At 53.5% G+C, this 20,714-nt stretch overlaps 1 protein-coding gene across 2 annotated transcripts in view; it reads left to right on the forward strand.

Annotated features, from left to right (window-relative positions):
- Lamc3 (laminin subunit gamma 3) overlaps positions 1-20,714 on the forward strand; it is a 61,088-nt gene continuing 40,374 nt past the window's right edge. Inside the window, exons 1-6 of one of the 2 annotated variants that reach the window (XR_015683094.1) lie at positions 1-483; positions 11,251-11,555; positions 13,811-13,941; positions 16,696-16,862; positions 18,870-19,058; positions 19,136-19,253. Coding sequence is in view for 1 of the 2 variants with exons in the window: in NM_001107830.1 (NP_001101300.1) it covers positions 84-483; positions 11,251-11,555; positions 13,811-13,941; positions 16,696-16,862; positions 18,870-19,058; positions 19,136-19,253 (1,310 nt within the window). In the remaining variant the exon portion in view is untranslated. 2 annotated transcript variants of the gene reach the window in all.

Raw genomic sequence — 20,714 nt, forward strand, 5'->3', positions numbered from 1 at the left:
GGGGGCTAGTGGAGCGCAGAGGGGCCAAGCGCAGATCAAGGCGCAGAGTAGATACTGGCGCGGTGAGGAGCGAGGCGCCGGCCATGGCTGTGTCCGGGATCCTGTCCCGCCTGGCAACGGTGGTATGTGTGGCGTTGGTGATGCTGAAGGCGCACTGCGCGACGGGTGCGGGCATGGGCTCTTGCTACGACGGTGCGGGACGCGCACAGCGCTGTCTGCCTGAGTTCGAGAACGCGGCGTTCGGCCGACGCGCCGAGGCCTCGCACACGTGCGGACAGCCCCCAGAGGACTTCTGTCCGCACGTGGGGGCACCAGGAGCTGGGCCACAGTGCCAGCGCTGTGATGATGCTGACCCCCGGCGACGCCACGACGCCTCCTACCTCACAGACTTCCACAGCCCTGATGACAGCACCTGGTGGCAAAGTCCGTCCATGGCCTTCGGGGTGCAGTATCCCACTTCGGTTAACCTGACCCTGCATCTAGGTAAGCGTGCACCCTGTCACCTTGTCTCCAGACGATGGGACACCCCACCCCACCCCACCCCACCCCGCAGAGGGCTGTGCACTCTGGGGCAGGCTATAGTACCCACAGGTAAGGAGTCAGAATCTGAAGGCCCTGGGTAGCAGGAGGCTGGCCCAAGGGTTTCCCCTAAAGGTTTGGGAGAGCAGAAAGCCCCCCTCAGCTTTTGCAGAACTGTGGGACTGGGTGGAGCAACAATTCCCTGGAAGAACTAACTTTTAGAGACGGCGGGGTGACACCTCCATGGTGATCCTCCTCTAAGGAGGTCCATCCTTCGTTCTTTTGATGGTCACCTCCCATGCCCTGTGGACATGGGAGGTAGGGGAGTCGCCACCAAACGCGAATGCTACAGCACCCTGGGCAGGACAGTCGGCTTCTTCCTGCCACTGGATAGCCAGCCTGGGCATTTGGCATGGCCCCTCTGCATTGCTCGTGATTGCTCCACCCAGCCCGAGGCAAGAGGAGGGAGCATTGGGCCCCTGGGGCTGGGAACCCAGGGATCCACTTCTACACTGAAACTGGACTCTTCTCTGCCCGCTCCAAGTCCAGATGAGCCCAGTGACCTTCTTAGGCTCCTTGGTATGCCCTGGATACTGTGCAAATCTTCCAAAGCTTTGATAACTTGGATTTGATATTTTCATAACTCATTTCAGCACTAAACGTGACCTGAGGCTATAGCCTTCCTGTGTCCTAGTAAGAGCCAATATCCATACATTTCGCTACTGGAATCTCATTCGAGGGCAGTCTCCAGCCGCAGAAGGAAGCCCGTTAGCTAAGCACTCTTCCCCTGAGCTGCATACATTCTCAGCATGATGCTAAACGTTCCCAGGCACATTCTGAGTGGAGCTTGGACAATGTCAGACGAGACTATGCCCCAGTGAAAAGCTGGAGGCTCAGAGAGGTTAAAGTGTTTTGTGCAAAGACACACAGCTACTACATGACAGTCAGGACCCTGTGCAATGGAGGTCAGGATATAAAATTGGCATGTGCTGTGCCACCCACGACTACACTGGTGCTTCCCAGCCATGGGTGGCAAAGCCCTGACAAAGACTAGGAAATGAACTTGTCCCCAGAAAGGGGAGGTGGGAAGGACATTTAACCCCTTCAGCAGTAGAGGCAAGCACATTCCCTTTGCATCCCAAACCCAGTTCCCAGGGGCGAGGACACATTGCCTCTGACTGTCGAGAGGAGGAGGTGGAACTTGGATGGGGTGGGGTCTGCCCAGACAGGAAGCTAGGGGAGGTGGTGGCCAATGGGGCTGGCAAGACCTCAAGGCCATGGGAGGAATCTGGGGCAGGGAAGGAGACACTGTGTTCTCTAACAAAGGCTGTCACACGTGCCCATGAAATCCAGATGCCATGGAGGGAACTCTAGCCTCGGGCACCAGGGGGGTGCTGTCAGGGTGGGAAGCCCTGTGTTTGCCTTAGAGGGCAGCCTTGCTCACACTCTGCTGACACTTTGCCTGATGCGTGCTCCTGCAGCCTCTAGATGCTTCAACAAGCAGCCTCTGGAACCCACAGATCCTGGGCTCTGAGTGAGCAAAGGCATCACACACTCGCACATGCGTGAGGCACAGAGGGCTTGTACCATGAAAGGATGGATGGGTGGATGGGTGGATGATAGATGGATGGGTGGATGGATGGATGGGTGGATGGATGGGTGGATGGGTGGGCGGATGGATAACAGCCACACCACATCCTGGGCACTCGGTCAGCTCAGAGTTCTCTTGATGGGTCTGAAAGCAGGATAGGGTAGACATCATGCAATAGACTTTTTGAGTGCAGGCATAATAAAACCATCCACTGGAAGGCAGTGCTCTTGATGTACCTCAGTTTCCCTGCTTATACAGTGGAGACAAGAGGAACGCTGGGGAAGCAGCTCAGCTGGCAGAGTGCTTGCCTAGCAGGCACAGGCCCTGGCTTCCACCAGCCCCAGCTTGACATAAACTGATGGAACTCAGGAGGTGCAGGCAGGAAGATCAAGAGCTTTGGACTAGCCCTGGCTCTGTCTCAAAACAAACAAACAAACAAATAAACAAATAACAAAATAAAAACACTTGCCGCCTCTGAGGACAATATGACAGCCACAGGTGCTCAGATTGGAGTTGTCATGGTCCTCATGGAGTTGGAAGCCCTGGGTGGGGGCTGAGCACTGCGGGTGGGCTCTCTATCAGGGAATAAGGGCTCACCCTGTTCCAAAAGACATCCCGACCCAGGTCATTGCTGTGCTGGCCCATCTGGGGGCTCGGTGTCTTAATTCTGCTGTAGCTAAGCCCATGGACTCATAATATCCAGAATCCAGAGGGCCTTGGCTGTTAGCTGAGGTGGGCTGGGAACAGCCCCTCTGTTTTTCTGCTGCCCTTGTTTGCTGGGTGCCCCCCCCTTCATGAAGGCTCTTAAGAGTGGAAAGTAGAAGGCAGCTCTGGCCAGAGTCCCCTGGGGGTCGGGGTGAGGAGCAGGGAGAAGAGGAGGCGGAGGTCAGCTTGGGAGGGAGGTCACCACGTTCCCAGCTCCCCGCAGCTCCTGACATCTGGTCTAAATCCTATCCCGCAATAGCTGCTGGGCCATGTCTCCCTGCTTGTGGTGAAAGGCCACAGTGGGGCTGTTTGGTGGAGCTGACTGCTCTCAGGGCTTCGACTAATGCCTGGAGAAGCTGGCCGAGCTGGCGCGAGGGGTGGATGGGAGAAGGGGAAATAGAGGGTCGTTGGATGACAGACTGTTCAAGGACCAGCATCTCAGCCGGGAGGAATTTATCCTGCATTGGTGGGGAAACTGAGGTTCTGAGGATGAAGCGGTTGTTTGGGATTACACAGGGCTCAACTCCAGGGCTCTGCTGCTGCTCTCACTTAGAACAGAGAGTAAACGGGTCAGGTTGGCATGGAGTTTTCTGCATCTCCACCCTAGAACCCGGTGCAGTGGCTCTTGGTGTCCTGTCTTGGATTGTCAGGACTCTCCCAGGACCATAGAAATATTTCTCTGAGTTCCGGGTCTCCAAGTGCAGGGCAAAATAGAATCATCCCCACACCACCTGCCAGGACCTGTAGAACCTTTGCTCTTGGCCATAGAATATAGCTATGGCAGGGCAGTGGTGGGCACGCCTTTAATCCTGGCACTCAGGAGGCAGAGGCAGGCAGACCTCTGAGTTGGCGGCCAGTCTGGTCTACAGAGTTAGTTCAAGGACAGCCAGGACTACATTGAGAACTCTTTCTCAAACCTCCATCCCATCCCCCAAGAAAGAATACAGCTAAGTCCAGGACTGCAAGCTAACCATAAGACCATGTGGGGAAAACCTAAGTCTGAGAAAATATATGGGGCCCAAAAGCCTCAGCTGGGAGGGTCAGCAGTGGCCTTTCAAGGCCTGAAGGTGCTGAGAGTCTCCAGAAGAAGTCAGAGTGCTCTAGGCCCAAAGAAGCAGATGGAGGCAGCATAGATCTGGAACCCTCCGAGCCTAGATGGCTCAGAGAAAAGTGTAGAGGTTAAACAGTCACAGAGAAGAGCTTGGCTTGGGTAGAAACTGGACCAGAGACCCCACAGGACACCCCACCCCCAGAAGCCCCAAAGCTCCCTAGTCTCTTGAGCCTCCGCTCAGCTGTGCCTTCCTGTGGAGTGGGTGGTATGTTTGCCTTGGCTAGGGTCAGAGCTTGGGGACAGTGTCCTCCTTCCACCTCCCTGGGGGATTTGGCTGGAATGCTAGGCTCAGGCAGGTCAAGAGTCAAGGCAGTGGTCTTGGATAGCCTCCCTCCACCCACAGAAGTGGCCCTAGGCCCAGCCGGCCTTGTCCCCATGCCTCAGGACCTCCCACAGTGATCTAGGAGTTGCAAAGGTAGAATGTCCCTCATTGGGGGAAGGGAGTAAGTGGACTCTGGGCCACCGTGATCTCTTTCCACCTAACCTGCTCTGACTACCACCATGGTCCTCTCCAGGTAAACGAAAGGCTCTCCTTTCTCATCCTGTGGGTCCTTGCTGTAAATGCCCTCGCTTCTACAGGTTCACTTTCTCTCCTCAACATCCAGTCATCCAGACTAACTCATAAACCAGTGGGCACCCATAGGGTACCAGATCCCAAGCTCTGGGGAGAGGCAGGGAACATGTGCTGTCTATCCAGCTTAAGATGCCCTCCTCCAGGGACCTCCCTCAGGGCTGTACCTGCTTATACTCCTGACTAGGTCCAGTGTGGCCCCATTACCAGCTCTGAACTGCCGTGGAATGGACGAGGGTCCTTGGCTTTACAGCTTCGCTCCATCCTGAGCAACAGGTCCCCTGCCTGCTTTTTAGCCAATGTCGGTCATCGAATGGCCAGACAGGGAGGCTGACAGTCACTTGAGAACCTGCTGTTCAAGAGCCTTGCAGAAATCTGATCGCTTAGCCCTCCTCAGATTGTTATTTTCATCTTGCAAACGGGGAAACTGAGGCACTGAGCTATCCAATGAGTCATGGAGAAGCCAGGCATTTGATGAGTGACTCTTCAGCACCGAGCTTCCCCAGCAGGAGCAAGGGAGTGAAGGTCGGCCCTTCTCGTTTTTTATTCTAAAACCTAGCCTCCTCCTGCCTGGCCCTGGCCCTTCCAAGGCAAGGCCTACAACGATTGATCTCATGCCCCGATTTCACATGCTGGAATCATGACCCACTTCTGAGATGATCTGTCTTCCCAAAGGCCTCCATCGTCCACCTGAGCTTCCCAACTCAGACCTAGGCTGCAGCTCAACTGTGTGGAGACCATCTCCACAGTGCAGTGTTTACCCAGAAACAAAGCAAAATGATGCGTGATCCAATAGGAGTGAGCGCTAGGGCTGTTAGCCAGTCATGAGGGACAGGCACATCATGGTTCTCCTTCTAGAAAGTTCCTGAGCTGTCAGATTCATAAAGGCGGAAAGTGGGATGGGGTTTCCAGGGGCTGGGGAGGCGATGAGACGCTAATGTTTAAGAGAACAAGCTTTCAGTTTGGGAAGCTGCAGAAGCCGCGAGGTGACGTTGTTAGTGACTACATGACAGTTGCAAATGTGATTAATACCACGCTCAAAACCACTGCCACCGTGTCTCTTGTTTTCTGTACACTTCTTAAAGAAAAGCACTCCCCTCTCATCTCTCCATATACTTAGGCAAGTACTTCTCAACTCAGTGTCCTCTTCAGCTCAAAGAATTAACGTGTGCCAGATTGCTCCATCACTCTCTGGATTCCCTGCTCTCTAGCAATTCCTCCGCCCCGCCCCTGTTTATTACACGTGTTTATTTATGGCCAGCTATGGTGGTCCGGAATGCCCATCCCCCTTCTGTAGACTCCAGCAATCACAGCTGGGACCCGACCGACCTCAGAGTGATCTTGACACAAAGCCTTATGCAATCGCCAGAGAAAACCTGTCCTCTGCAAGGCCAGACTGGACAGTTTTGTTTTGCGTTTTTAATTTACTTATTTATTTATTTAATGTATAGGAGTATACTGTAGCTGTTTTCAGACACACCATATCCCATTACAGATGGTTGTGACCCACCATGTGGTTGCTGGGAATTGAACTCAGGACCTCTGGAAGAGGTCTTAGCCGCTGAGCCATCTTTCCAGCCCCAGACTGGACAGTTTGACTGTTAGGTGTAGTACAGAGGGGACAGGGCTGGTTCCTCTGTGATCTCCGAGAACACCCAGTTCTTCACAGGGACTCAAGATGCCCAAGACTGCCAAGAGCCTTGCTTGGGAACTGAAGAACTTGATGATGGGTGTCAGGACCTGGGACTGAGGCCTGGGATCATTCTCACACTGGAACCGGTTCCCAGCGGGTGGGTATCAGTCTGGCCTGCCCATGTGTTACAGCTCAAATCTCGCTGCCCCTTTGGCGCCACCCCCGCCCCAACCCCTCCCGGATCCCCAGATGGCTGTAATTAAAGTTTGTTTTCTTTCCATCTTCCAAAAATAAGCCTGGCCTACCCACCAGGTCAGCACCAGATGCCGGCCAACTCGATTTGTGGCAGACCCAGGTCTTGACAGGCTGTATGTCCCAGCTGGTGGGGTAGATGTGCCTTAGCATGCTGGTGCTTCTCTCAGGTGGCCTTTGCCATGGCGGCCACAGCATCTGAACCATCAAGGGCTGGGGACACATCTCTTTGTTTTCATCAGTATCTGCATCCCCTTCCCAGAACTCCTGTCTCCCCGGAGTACCCAGCAAGCCCCTGGCGGAAGGGTACCTGGCTCTGTATAGCCTTTGTGAGGGCTGGAGGACCAAGAGAGATCGACTGTTCTCTGTGTGGAGTTGAGACCTTTTCTCCCTGAGCTGTGAACTTCTTGCTAATGAAGCGCATCTTGTCAATGGAACCCACATGACTACGGAATTGGGGGGTCCAGAGAGTGTGCAGGATGTGTTCGGCTGGTGTCTGGCATATATATGGTAGATGTTCACTGTGGAGAATCTGAGATGCACGGGAGGTAGTCAGGGAGTTGGGGAAAGCAGCATTTGAGGTAGGAGAGCTGTATACAGGGTGGCCTAGAGCTTAGGAGCAAAACCGTCACCTTGGAACCTCACTGGCCCTGGAGCTTACAAGAGCCTGGGTGACTGTGGGTTTATGCCTGTCACTGTACATTGGAGCCATTCCCACTGCCTATCCTTACAGAGCAGGTTGGAGTTGCTCTCCTAATTAAACTCTCCAACAAACCTTCCCACGGCGCCCCTGTGATGTTGTCTCAGCAGCTCTCGCCTCCTGGCTTGGCCAGTAAGGAGCCTCTATGTTTTCCACCACAGACATTGTTTGCTCGCATGCAGTCCGAGTGACCCCCTTTATCCGAGGGCAGCCTCCCTCCCAGCCACCTTTGAAGTGTCTCCTGGCTCCCTCCCAGGAGGTGTCTGACTGCTCACTGTTTACCGAGCCTGCAGGACTTGTGTCTGCCCCAGTGTGAGCACATCTGGGCACATCTGGGCCTGGCGCTCTAACTGGGGAGCCAGCCAGACACTGCCTGACCCAGCCCAGGCCCTGATGCATCCTCTTCTGAAGGGCTCAGAAGCCCAGTGCCAACTGTGCTGCCACGGAACTTTAGAAAAACGTCTTAAAACGGAACCTGGCAAGGCGGTTGCTTTTTAAAAAGTTTTGTAAAACTGGGCTTTCTCCAGTTTTAAATTAGAACAAGCTCCAGGAAAGAAAATTGGGAAAAACAGAGGGAAACTGAAGGAGGAACAGTTGTGCTGAGTTCCGAGGACAAACATGCTCGCCAATTAGCCGGCTGTCTTTGGGGCCCGTGCCTTTTGTTTGGTTTTTCTGAGACAGTCGCATGCAGCCCAGTGGGCCTTGAACTCACTGTACAGCCAAGGATGGCTTTGAACTACTAATTCTCCTGCCTCTACCTCCTGAGTGCTGAGATGAGGCACATACAACCACACCTAACTGGGACCTGGTCTTCTAAATTTTTTTTTTTTTGTCAAATTGTGTCTGCGTGTGATTTCTATGTATCTGTATGTCTGAGTTGTGTGGAAACCAGAGGTAAGCGGGTGTTGTCCTTCAGTTGTTCTCTACTTTTGAGACGTCGCCTCTCACAGATTCAGCTACAGCCAGTGAGCCTGTATCCATCCTCATGTCTGGGGTCACAGGCGAGCATCCTGCACCTCAGCCTTTTGTGCTAAGAATTCGAGCTCAGATCCTTCTGCTCCTGTGGCACACACTTTATCAGGTGAGCTGCCCTCCCAGGCCCTGGCGCTGCCCATCATGGTCTCCTTTTAGGATCCTTCGTAGTACCTGCATCCTTTGTTTTGATTCTGACTTTCCCAGGGGGGGCTTCGACTCTGCAGACCGTCAATGGCTTTGGTCATTATGGGAACTGCTGTCCCTTTGGTTATTTCTTCAGACGCTTGGTTTCCCCAGTCTATATAATACCTTGACGATTGGTCTGGGCTATTAGGTAGTGACCCCCTCCCTCCACCCACAAAGGCTTCTTTGTCTGATTCTGGGGATATTCTTTCGGTTCCTCATCTCTGTCACCAAACTGCTGTCCCAGAGGGACAGTATATTTACGCTAATTTTTTTTATTATGGTGAAGTACACATAGTTGTATCCATGTTCAAGTGTGTGCAGTTTGGAGTCACAAACACACTCCTCCCGCTCTGAACCTGTACAAGGACTCCAGGCTCTGTTACCTTAGGAAACAGAACAGGCTGCCCTGCCACGAGGCCCCGTGGCTCCAGTGTACTTATAAAATGGACAATCCTTAGACAGGACATTTATTTTATACTTTAATTATGTATATGAGTGTGCGTGTCTGTGTGTGGGTATGTACACGTGAGGGGAGGTGCCAGGGAGGTCAAAGAGAGATCCAGGTCCCTTGTAGTCACAGTTACAGAGGGTTCTAAGTGTCCCAGTGCTGGGAACTCCAGTGCTTTGTAAGGGCAGCACATGCTCTTAAGCACTGAACAATCTTGATAACCCTGCATTACTGTATGTATGCATGTGCACACACACACATATACACACATACACACACATATACACACATACACACATACATACACATATACACATATACACATATACACACATACACACACATACACACACATATACACAATACACACACATACACACATATACACACATGCACACACATACACACACATACACACATGCACACACATACATACACACATATACACACATACATACACACATATACACACACATGCACACACATACACACATGTACATACACATACACACATACATATACAGATATACACATACACACATGCACATGCACACACATACATACACACATACACACACATACACACATACATACATGCACACACATACACATACACACACACACACACACACACACTTATGCACGCATACACCACGCCAGAGTAAATCAACAACTATCTTCCTTTATCATTTCCGACCTTGCTGCCTTGGGACAGGATCTCTCCCTGAACTAGGAGCTTGCTGCTTGGGTTGAGGCTGGCTGGCACTTGAGGTCTTAGGATCTGCTTGTCTTTGTCCTCCCCAACTCCCACCCACTCCATTCTGGGGTCACAGGTACATGCAGCTGTGCTTGACTTTTTACATGGGTGCTGGAGACTAGAACTTGTCTTCCTGTCTTGCAGTCGGGTGCTGTTGGGCACTGAGTCATCCTTCAGCCCCTCCCTGAGCTGACACTGTCCGCCTCTGTGCGTGTGGGTGCAAGGCACGCCTGCAGTGTTGGTCTGTGACATACTTCTTCTGTCTAGCACCACACCCTCAGGGCTTGTCTGTATTTTAGGCCCAAAGGTCAAAGTTGCCCCACTTTTCCAGGTTGAACAGCTGTCTTTTGCACAGCTGGGCCATCTGTTTGCATGGCCTGGGCTATTTCTGCCCCTTGGCTGTCCTGAGCAGTGGGTGCTGTGAACACTGATGCACATGTCTCTTCCTTGGGGCCTGGCTACCGTTCTCTGAGGGTATGTCACACTAGGCTTGCCAGGTTGTAGGGTAAGGCTGGCTTTTGATTTTCTAATGACCTGTGTCTGTTAACCATAGTGATGGCATTTTAAAAAACCTTACCGGGGGTTGGGGATTTAGCTCAGTGGTAGAGCACTTGCCTAGCAAGCTCAAGGCCCTGCAAGGCCCTGGGTTCGGTCCCCAGCTCCGGAAAAAAAAAAAAGAAAAAAAAAAAAACAAAAAAACTTACCATCTCCAGTGCACAGGATAGCCTCTCTGTGTTGCCACCACCCCTTGTTATTGTCCTGTGCGTGTGCATATGCGTGTGCATGTACGTGCGTGCGTGCGTGCGTGTGTGTTCAAGGCTCAGCTCAGCCATACAAGGCTTGCAGATGTTAACTGCTGGCTTTGCCTCTCATCCCTCGAACATAAAACCACACAATCCCATGATTCTTATACTCACGGGTTCACATACCGACCACTGTGTTGACTGGGGGGTGTTCTCATCAGTCCCTAAAACCCCTGTGTCCATTTGCAGTCATTACCACTTATTCCAAAGTCTCACCCCGACTTCCAAATACCACCATCTTACTTCCTGTCTGTGGCTTGGCTGCTTCTGGGCACTCGGCGTAAGTGAGGTCAGCCAGCAGGGCCTTCTGTGTTAGCGGCTTCAGCACCACCTCTCACAGGCCGTGGCCAGGTGGCACACACTGAGACGTCCCTCCTTGTCGCCATGGTAAGAATTCCTCTACATGGTTGGCAGGCATTTGGGGCGTTCTGAGTGCTGCTGTGGACATGTGTGTCTAGTCGTTCTGGGGCACAGGTCTTTCTGTTGTTCTTGGCCATCTGCCTTCGAGTGGAATTCTTGGGTTGAACAGCAACCCAGTTCAGCATCCTGAGGCAGCACCACCAGCCTGCTTCCTAAAGAGCCACTTCCCCTGTTACTCCCAGCTGTGGGGGTCTAACTTATCACATGTCCTCCGTGGTACTGAATATTATGGTCTTTGTTTTACCTTACTTATTTGTTTTTGCTTGTTCACTAAGCAAAAAGAGACAATGCCATTCAGGGAATAACGGTTCACAATGTCTCGGGTTCCCTAGCAAAGGGGGGAGCTGAGCTGGATACAGGGTGGGCGAGTCGCTGGGAGGCCTACAGGTGTAGCCTTCCCCATGCTCCTCTCTGACCCTCATGGTGGCCCTCTGACTCAAAGCTCCAGGGAGTTTCTGCCATCAGCCATCCTGTCCAGCCTCCTCACCCCACTCCCGCCTCCCCACCCCACCCAACCCCCGTTCCAGGGCTGTGTACCTGTTCCCTTCTCTAAGATGATCTCCATCTGCCTGGCTGCAGGGAAGGCCTATGAGATCACCTATGTGAGGCTAAAGTTCCACACCAGCCGCCCCGAGAGCTTTGCCATCTACAAGCGCACGCACACGGGTGGCCCCTGGGAGCCCTACCAATACTACAGTGCCTCCTGCCAGAAAACCTATGGCCATCCTGAGGGCCACTACCTGCGACCTGGTGAAGATGAGAGGGTGGCTTTCTGCACCTCTGAGTTCAGCGACATCTCCCCCCTGAATGGGGGCAACGTGGCCTTCTCCACTCTGGAGGGCCGTCCCAGTGCCTACAACTTTGAGGAGAGCCCTGTGCTGCAGGTAAGTGGATGGCAGGGCCTGGGGGATGGGGATGGGGGATGGGTGGGGAATGGGATGGGACGTGTGTCAGGGAACAGTAAACAAACCAGCAGAGCTAAGGACCTGAGAGATCTTCCAGCAGAGATACCCTCAACCCTAAAATCCTACCATCTTTTGTGGATGCCCGGTTTATTTTTATTTTTAAATGTAATGAATTTATTTAATTTTTCAAGAAAGGATTTCTCTGTGTAGCCCGAGGCTCACAGAACTCACTCTATGGACCAGGGCTGGCCTCCAACTGAAGGAGATCTTCCTGGCTCAGCCTCCTGAGTGCTGGAATTGAAGGTGTGTAACACCACTGCCCAGCCATTTCTAATTTTTTTGTTTGTTTATGTATCATTTCAATAAACAGAAGCAGAAAGGGCCCCAGGGCAGCCTGCAGTCCGCCTGGTTTCCCCAGCGCCCAGGTGGCTGACTGCCTAAGGGGAAATGTGTTCAGAGACCCCCTTCTCTGTCCTTGGTTGCATACTCACAATACTTGCACTGACGAGTCACTTGAGTGCCCACCCAGGCCTTGGCTCCCTGGTCCGCAGAGGCCTCAGCATCTCCCAGGGGCCCTCTGAGGACCCAGAGCCCCAGGCTGCAGTAAGCATCGGAGATAACATGCTTGTTTGGCATGCATAGGACCCTAAGTTTGACCCCAGCATCACAAACAAGAAACGCAGGGGTTCTAAACTTGCATGGCTCAGTGGGCAGAGTGCTTGCCTCGCACAAATGAAGCCCTGGGTTCCGTCCCCAAGACCTCATAAACTGGGTGTGGTGGGGCACACTTGTGTAATGCTAGCACATCGGAAGTGGAGACAGAAGGATTGGGAATTCAGGGCCCATCCAGGGCTACTTGTGAGTCTGAGGCCAGTCTGGGATGAAGGCAATCCTGTCAGAGGAAGAATAAAAGGGAAAAGGAGGAGGGAGAGAGGAGGAAGAAGAGGGTGAGGAGGAGGAGGAGGGAAGGGAGGAGGGAGAAGGTGGACTCCAGCCTTACCTCAACCTCTCACAGTCAGGCCTGCCTTCAACAGAACTCTGAAAGCACAGTGACCTTTGCAAATCCCAGCCCCAGGTGACTTGGAGAGTGACAGGGACCCGCCGTCTCCATGCTGCACAGAGTTCTCAGGACTGAGTCCTGCTGGGGTGAGGAGCAACTATGCCAGGAGCTCATTCTCCATCCTGACGGCCTGATTGCTAAGCCAGGGGCTCCTGGGTTGAATTAAAACGTTGATTAATATTCAGCCGGAGCCGCCTCTGATTATAACAGCAGGCGGATGGAAATGTCACTCTCCACGTGCATCCCCCCACTTCCTCACCACGCGCTTCCACGGGGAAGCTGCTCATCCAGCCTGTGATCAGCAAGAATCTATCAAGGGTCTGCTATGTGCCAGGCAGAACCCAGGGGCTCTGGCTTGTGGGGCTCATGTTCCGGGAGTGTCAATCCTCTGCCTGTGAGGAGCTACCGGGAGAAAGCGGAGCTGGGGAGAAGGCAGGTGACCCGCACACCAGGGTCTCAGACAAGCTGCCTCAGCCCTGTGTACACACACACACACACACACACACACACACACACACTCACTTACTCACACACACACACCATACACACACACTCATTCACTCACACACACACGCACACACACACTCATTCACTCACACACACACACCATACACACTCATTCACTCACACACACACGCACACACACACTCATTCACTCACACACACGCACACACACACTCATTCACACACATACACACACTCATTCACTCACTCACACACATACACACTCACTTACACACACAACATACATACACACTCATTCATTCACACACACACGCACACACACTCATTTACTCACACACACGCACACACACACTCATTCACACACACACACACACATACACACGTCTGTGCTGATGCCTGGCCCCACACACAGTAGTTGACATTACCACCCTCCTCCTCCTCCTCACACCCACAGGGGAGCTACTAACCTGGTTGCATTTTACACATGGGGAAACAAAGGCTCCAAGACCTTGGGCCTTGTCACCAGAATTGCCAGCAGCCCCAAGATTGGCCCAGGTCCCCTAATTCCTGTCCTGCCCTCAGGATTTGTCTCAGCCAGCTTGTTCCTGTGCCCCAGGACCACCCCCACTTTCCAAGGACCAGGGGGCAGGATTTCTCAGTGGAGCAGGTCAAGAGCACTTGGTGATGGTGTCCCTGTTTCCTTTCCAAGGAGTGGGTTACCAGCACCGATCTCCTGATCTCTCTGGATCGTCTCAACACGTTTGGGGATGACATCTTCAAGGACCCCAGAGTGCTCCAGTCTTACTACTACGCTGTGTCTGACTTCTCTGTGGGTGGCAGGTAGGCTGGAAGCAAGGCACAGGATGGGTGCAGGGGGTGTGGGGGGTAGGGAACAGGCCCCGTACCTCAGGTCTGAGAGCCACAGAGCAGCTGCTAGTAAGGTACCTGCAGTGATCCAGATGAGGAATGAACAGGATCCTCCCAATACCTGCAGTTGAGGCCCTTGCTGCTGGCTTCCTTCTGCCTCCACAGACCACCCCCAACATCTTCCCACCAGGAAAGAGAGGGGAAAATGAATCCCAATGAACCTCAGGCCTGGGGCATAGCAGACATGAATCCGGTGCTCTCGATAAACACATTAGTGTGCCCCTGTGTGCCCATGGCCTGAGTCAGCTCTGCAGAACAAATCGTGGGGATGCACGGGGCAGCAGTCTGGGCAGAAGCCTCCGTGAGTTAGCCTTGAAGGAGGAGAAGACTGTGAGGTTGGAGTAAGGGCAGACATGGGGCCATGGGCAGAGCTCATTCTCATCTCACCAACACTGGGGAGCAGCTGAAAGCCTCCGATTGTTAAAACACTGAGACAGAATGTCCAACAGACGCACCTTAAGGAAGGAAAGATTTTGGCTCACCGAAGTATAGTTTGAGGGTCCAGCAGCATGACGGCAGCAAGTGAGTCAGAGAGAGAGAGGAATGCTGATACGGAGCTTGCCTGCTCCTTGTTATCCACCCCAGGACCCCAGTCAATGGCTTGATACCGCCCACGCTCAGGCTGGGTTCTCAGAGGTTTATCTCCTAAGTGATTCTAGATCCCGTCTGGTGGACAGTATGAGCCATCCAGCCTTGGTACAGCAACGTGGGACAAGGTGAGGAGAGCAAGGGAGCAGTAAGTGGATGAGGCTTTAGCTCAAGTGACAGGCGGTGGATATGGATGGGCAGTGAGGATGGCTTCCAGATGCTGGGCACCCACCCTTCAGAGGTGCTTGGTTGGGCAATGTTAAAGATGGAGAAGGTGGGGAGGAACTTGTGCTCAATAACCAGCAGTTCCACGGAAGACAATGTGTGAAGGGACTTGAGGGGACGCAGGCGAGACGTTCCAGATGACCCACCCACACATTGTAAGTCCGGTCAGACCTCCCAGCAGGACTCCAAAATGGTCCTGACCTCTATCTGCTGTGCCTGCAGTGAGGGGCTGCAGGCCAGAGAGCATCTGGGTTCCAGCTGCAGGACCCAAACCACCCTGGGTCCCACAGCTGGCTGTGAAGGCTACTCTCAGGAAAGAACGGCACCTTCCCTGGGGTCAGAAGGATTCATGGGTGAGCGGGAGCTTGCAGCATCCTCTCAGGGAAGGAGTACACACTCCCATGACCACCATCTTCCAAGACTGACTGATGCTGACTCATCCTTACCAGCAGTAGCGGGGTGTTGCTGCCTACCCTAATCCTGTGAACAAATAGTACCAAAACCTCTGTTCCCAAATTGGAGATGGGGTCCTGGCAATGGGCAGTGTCTGCTGCCACAAAATACTCCCACCTCCAGAGACACTCCCACCTCCAGAGGCACTCCCACTTCCAGAGACACTCCCACCTCCAGAGACACTCCCACCTCCAGAGGCACTCCCACCTCCAGAGGCACTCCCACCTCCAGAGGCACTCCCACCTCCAGAGGCACTCCCACCTCCAGAGGCACTCCCACCTCCAGAGGCACTCCCACCTCCAAAGACACTAGAGGTCTGGAGCTCTTTGCTGTGTCTGGGAGCATCTCAGAGCAAGGCAGGAGCATGAGGCCACCATGGGCTCTAAACCACCCGTGATGGTAGCCACGCAAAATCAGTCTCTACCCAGAACTCCTCATTGCCCACCTCCCAAAGCATGTCTTTGTTTTTTGTGGAGTTCACATATCTCTTGACCTTGTGGGTGTCATGAGAATTCAGGCTCAGGGCTCAGACTCCAGGGACTACTTGGGAGCTTCCCCCTAAATAGAACACTACTTTCTTGCTCTTTTTGACACAACTGCAGAATTACCCGAGGTGACCCCAGCCCTAGAAGGACTGAGCCTGTGACCTCTTGCCCTCCCTGACCCAGAAAACTGAATTGACTTCTCCCTCAGTCCCAAGTTCCCCCACCCCTGATTTGGGACCGTGCCCAGGCAGAGACCTTCTTGGCAGCCATTTACTAGTTGGCAGCCATGGACAGTCTTCCAGGACTCAGTTTCTTAATTGGCTCAAAGCTAGCGCCAGGAGACTGGTGCAGACAGGAGTGCTGGTTAGCTAGCATTTTGTCAAAAAGACACAACACGGCTTGAGTCTTTTGGAAAGAGGACCCCTCAACTGAAAAAAACATCTCCACCTGTCTGGCCTGTAGGCGAGGCAAGCGTTTGAGACTTTTTAAATGATTGACATGGGATTATCCAGCCCACTGTGGGCGGTGCCAGCCCTGGGCAGGTGGTCCTGGGTTATAGAAGGAAGCAGGCTGAGGAAGCCATGGGGAGCAAGCCAGTAAGCAGCAGTCCTTTATGGTCTCTGCATCAGCTCCTGCCTCTAGGCTCCTGCCTTCGTTCCTGACCTGACTTCCTTTCATAATGAACTGTAGTGGAGATGTGTAAGAGGAAAAAACTTGCTTTGGTCTTGGTGTTTATCACAGCAATAGGGACAAGATTCATTCCATAAATATTTGGGAGTCCCAGGGTGCTACTTATCGCACCCGTGGGTATGTAGTCAGGGCTCAGGGACGCTCACAATTGCACTGCCATAGAGAGGCACCCCTTAGTGTCTGTGGCAGCTGTCTCCAGGCCCCCTCTTCCCGGTGTTCTCCTCAGGTGCAAATGCAATGGTCACGCCAGTGCGTGCGGGCCCAACGAGGCTGGTCAGCTGGCTTGTCACTGCCAGCACAACACCACGGGAGTGGACTGTGAGCGTTGTCTACCCTTCTTCCAGGACCGTCCGTGGGCCCGCGGCACCGCAGAGGATGCCAACGAGTGTCTGCGTGAGTGTTCCTCAGGCAGAGGGCCCTAGGGCTAATGATACTGGCTGAGGAACAATCCTCCAAACCTCACAGTGGGGGACTGCTCCTGGGTGGGCCTGGCATGCAGTGTGGGGTCCTTAGCTGTGCAGGAGAGACGAAGGGATGCTTGAACCTCAGCCCTCCCTCACATGTCATTCCAGAGTCCACCCAGAGAGGAGTTGGAGGGCGGGAAGGTCCCCAAACTCCACTTAACCCTTTGTTTTAACTGTTCCAACCCTGGCAGCTAATGAAATCCAGTCTTCCACCCCCACCCACAAGGTTCTGCCCCGCCCACTCCAGCCTTTCTCACAGTCCCCGGCTGTCCCCCAGCAGTCCTTTGATGTTTCAGCTGTGTGTGGTGTGGCTCTGTCTGCTTAACCTCAAAGACGCACTGGTGAAGGGAGGAAGGGGCCCTGGAACCTTCTATGGGGACGGTGGAGAGGGAGGAGCCTTCCCAGTGTCTGTGCCAGCCACCCCAGCATCCCACTTTCCCTGGTCCGGGCCCATCTCTCTTCACTGCGTGGTGCCTGGAGCTGGGCACAGAATTCCACACACGGCCCTGTAGCTGACCTCCTGGGCTCGGGCCATGGCCCTGCCAGAGCTGGGGTGTGGAGGAGACAGCTTTTTTCTGTCTGCAGGAGCTGCCCCAGGGCCCAACACAGTCCTTATGAGTTCCTCTTGGCTTGCTGGTCTGCCTTCCCTGGGGAAGGGATGCTGGCTCCCTTGGGCTGAGTCTGTGCCTGTCTCTTCAGGGTGGGTGGCTGAGAACTAGACTGCCCCTCTGCATTACTCACACGGTTAAAGTTCTCCCCTCACAGACAGCAGCCTGAAAGATGTGACTTCATGCCTGACCTTTCACCCCTGACTCCCGGCTCAGCCGGCCTCTGAGCCCCACATCCTTCCCCTTTACATCTCTCTAACAATCCCTCTTCTCCTTCTCTGCAACCCTCTCCTCTGGTGCCTGCAGTCTCCTGTTTCCAGCTTCCACAGAAGGGTCTGCAAAGAGTGCAAATTCAGTTCCACCCCTCCCCTAGTGACACGCCCCCTACCCCAGCATCCTCCCCAGGCTCCCAGCCTCCTGGCAGCAATCGTCTGGGTATCACACATCGGTTACCTCACACTGTCCCCTGCCTGTCCATCACGAGGCACGCTGCTCCAGCATACACACACCAAGCAGACAATGCTCCCCAGGCCCAGATGTCTCCCCCCACTAGGAAACACCTTCTGCTCCATCCTCTCGCTCTTCTAACACACCCTTCTGCCCCTGTCCAGGACAACGTTGTTCTGAAGTATTTATTAATGTAGCCCACCTAGTTCTTAAAGAGTGTCCTGTTTGGGACACCAGATGGCAGGGCTCTGTGTTCTGGGTCAAGCTGAGCCTGGACTCTGGCCCTTCCCGTTAGTTACTTGTCTCGTTGCTATGACAAAATGCTCCACAAAGTGGGATATGAAAGGAAAGGTTTGTTTGGGCTCATAGCTTAAAGGTACGGTCTCCTCCTGGTGGGGACACCATGATGGCAGGGAAATGAAGCAAGATCACATCACATCTGCAGCCAGGAGAAGCAGGAAGAGATGAATGATTACACACACACACACACACACACACACACACACACACACACACACACACATACATATAGTATATATATTACACCGTAGCTGATGAGGGCATCAGATCCCATTAAAGATGGTTGTGAGCCACCGTGTGGTTGCTGGGAACTGAACTTAGGACCCCTGGAAGAGCAGACAGTCCTCTTAACCTCTGAGCCACTTCTCCAGCTCCCAGTGCCATCCATTTTTAATGGGTCTTGCCACCTCAACCTACTGTAGAAACTGCCGAAAGGTTTGTGTCCTAGGTGACCCTAGCTCCTGTCAGGTTGACAAGATGAACCAAGCACACCCATCTTGAAGATGCCTGCTCCAGAGAGCACAGCCTCTCAGACCTAGCAGAGCCCATCCCTCATACACACAACCGTCCATCTCTCCCAGCCTGCAACTGTAGTGGGCACTCTGAGGAGTGCACGTTTGACAGGGAGCTCTATCGGAGCACGGGCCATGGTGGGCACTGCCAGCGCTGCCGAGACCACACAGCTGGGCCACATTGTGAGCATTGTGAGAAGAACTATTACAGATGGGACCCGAAGACACCATGCCAACCCTGTGACTGCCACCCAGCAGGTGAGTGGTCCCCACTCCTCCCTTCCTCAACTCCTTCCCTCAACTCCTCCCACCTCCACTGCCCTGTGTCCCTCTAGGCTCCCTGAGTCTCCAGTGTGACAACTCGGGCACCTGTCCCTGCAAGCTGACGGTGACTGGCTGGAAGTGTGATCGCTGCCTGCCTGGATTCCACTCACTCAGTGAGGGCGGCTGCAGGTGAGGCTGTACGGCCTGGTGGTCTGTGTCAGCCATGCTGTGTGTTTATGCCAAGTAAGACACAGAAGGGATGGAATCCTAGTTGTCCTCACCTTTAGAGCCTCACCTGATGTAACCTCACCCTGGAGCTACAGGACCCCAGCCTCATGAGAGATAAAGCTGCCACCACAGGAAGAAGTAACCAGCCCACTGGGGTGGGGTAAGGGTGGGGAAGACCTGGGAGGCCCACTTGCTATTGAGAGGGGCAGAGCCCCAGGTTGAACCTGAGACCTGATGAGCAAGGGACACAAGACACACTAAGTAGGAAGTACGGCTAAGGCTCAGGCAAGTTGAGACTCAGGTCTGGAAGAAGGGTCTAGTGCAGTGGTGGTTATGGGGAGCTGAAAGAGGCTGTGACCAGAGAGGCCAAGGCAGGTGTCTGTGTCAGAGGCTGGGGAGGCTTTGGAAGGAGCCCGGCTGGTCCTGAAGAGGAAGGAAGGAGATGAGCAGATTTCAGAGCCCAAGCCTGTGGTGACAGAAGACTGAGGAGGAGGAAGGGATGGGGACTGCTCCTCATGGCAGGGGGCCAGGGGGAAGCTGGGCAGGAAGCCAGGCTTAGTCATATTCATGTTTGGAGTGTGCGGTACCTGGCCATGATGAGAGGGACCAACAATCTGCCACAGGCTGGATTTTAGAGGAGGGGCCGGACACACTTACCAGGAGTTCATGGTGGAATCCATAGTGACCAATACTGCAAATTCAGAAGAACTTTGTGGGTGAAGTCTTACAGAACCTTGACCGGCCTCCAAATCACTACATAACCAAGAATGACCTCCTTCTGGAGTTAGAGTGTGCACCATCACGGCCAACTTTATAAAGATTGAACTCAGGACTTCATGCATGCTAGACAAATCCTCTACTGTCCCCTAGAAGCACTTTGAAATGGGCTTGTGAAAGCCACAGAGAGCTTGGTTGGTCAAGTGTTTGCTGGGCAAGTAGGAGGATGTGGGCCCAGATCCCCAGGAACCAGGGAAAGACCATGAAAAGCGGGGGCAGTTGGCATCTGTAACCCGATACTGAGGGCTGGAAAGGTGACAAGGACAAGCAGGTCGCAGGAGCTCGCTGAATTGGTGGACTCCGTGTTCAGGGAGAGACCCTAACTCAAGAAATAACTTGGAACACAAGAAGTGCGGCAGTGGTGGAAGTGGCGCAGCCTTTAATCCCAGCACTCAGGGGCAGAGGCAGGCGGAGCTCTGAGCTCAGGGCCAGCCTGGTCTACAGAGCAGTTTCAGGAAAACCAGGGCTATACAGAGAAACTCTGTCTGAAATAAACAAAACAAAAGTAACAGACAAACAAAAAAGTGGAATACAAGAAACCTAACTTTAATCTATGACCTGCACACACTCCCATGAACACAGGCGCACACACAGGGGAAATAATAACACCAGAGTCCCCCCAACGTTTAAAAGGGAGATAGATGG

This window comes from Rattus norvegicus, chromosome 3, assembly GCF_021556685.1.
Source record: "Rattus norvegicus strain SHRSP/BbbUtx chromosome 3, alternate assembly SHRSP_T2T, whole genome shotgun sequence".
NCBI classification, from domain to species: Eukaryota; Metazoa; Chordata; class Mammalia; order Rodentia; family Muridae; genus Rattus; species Rattus norvegicus.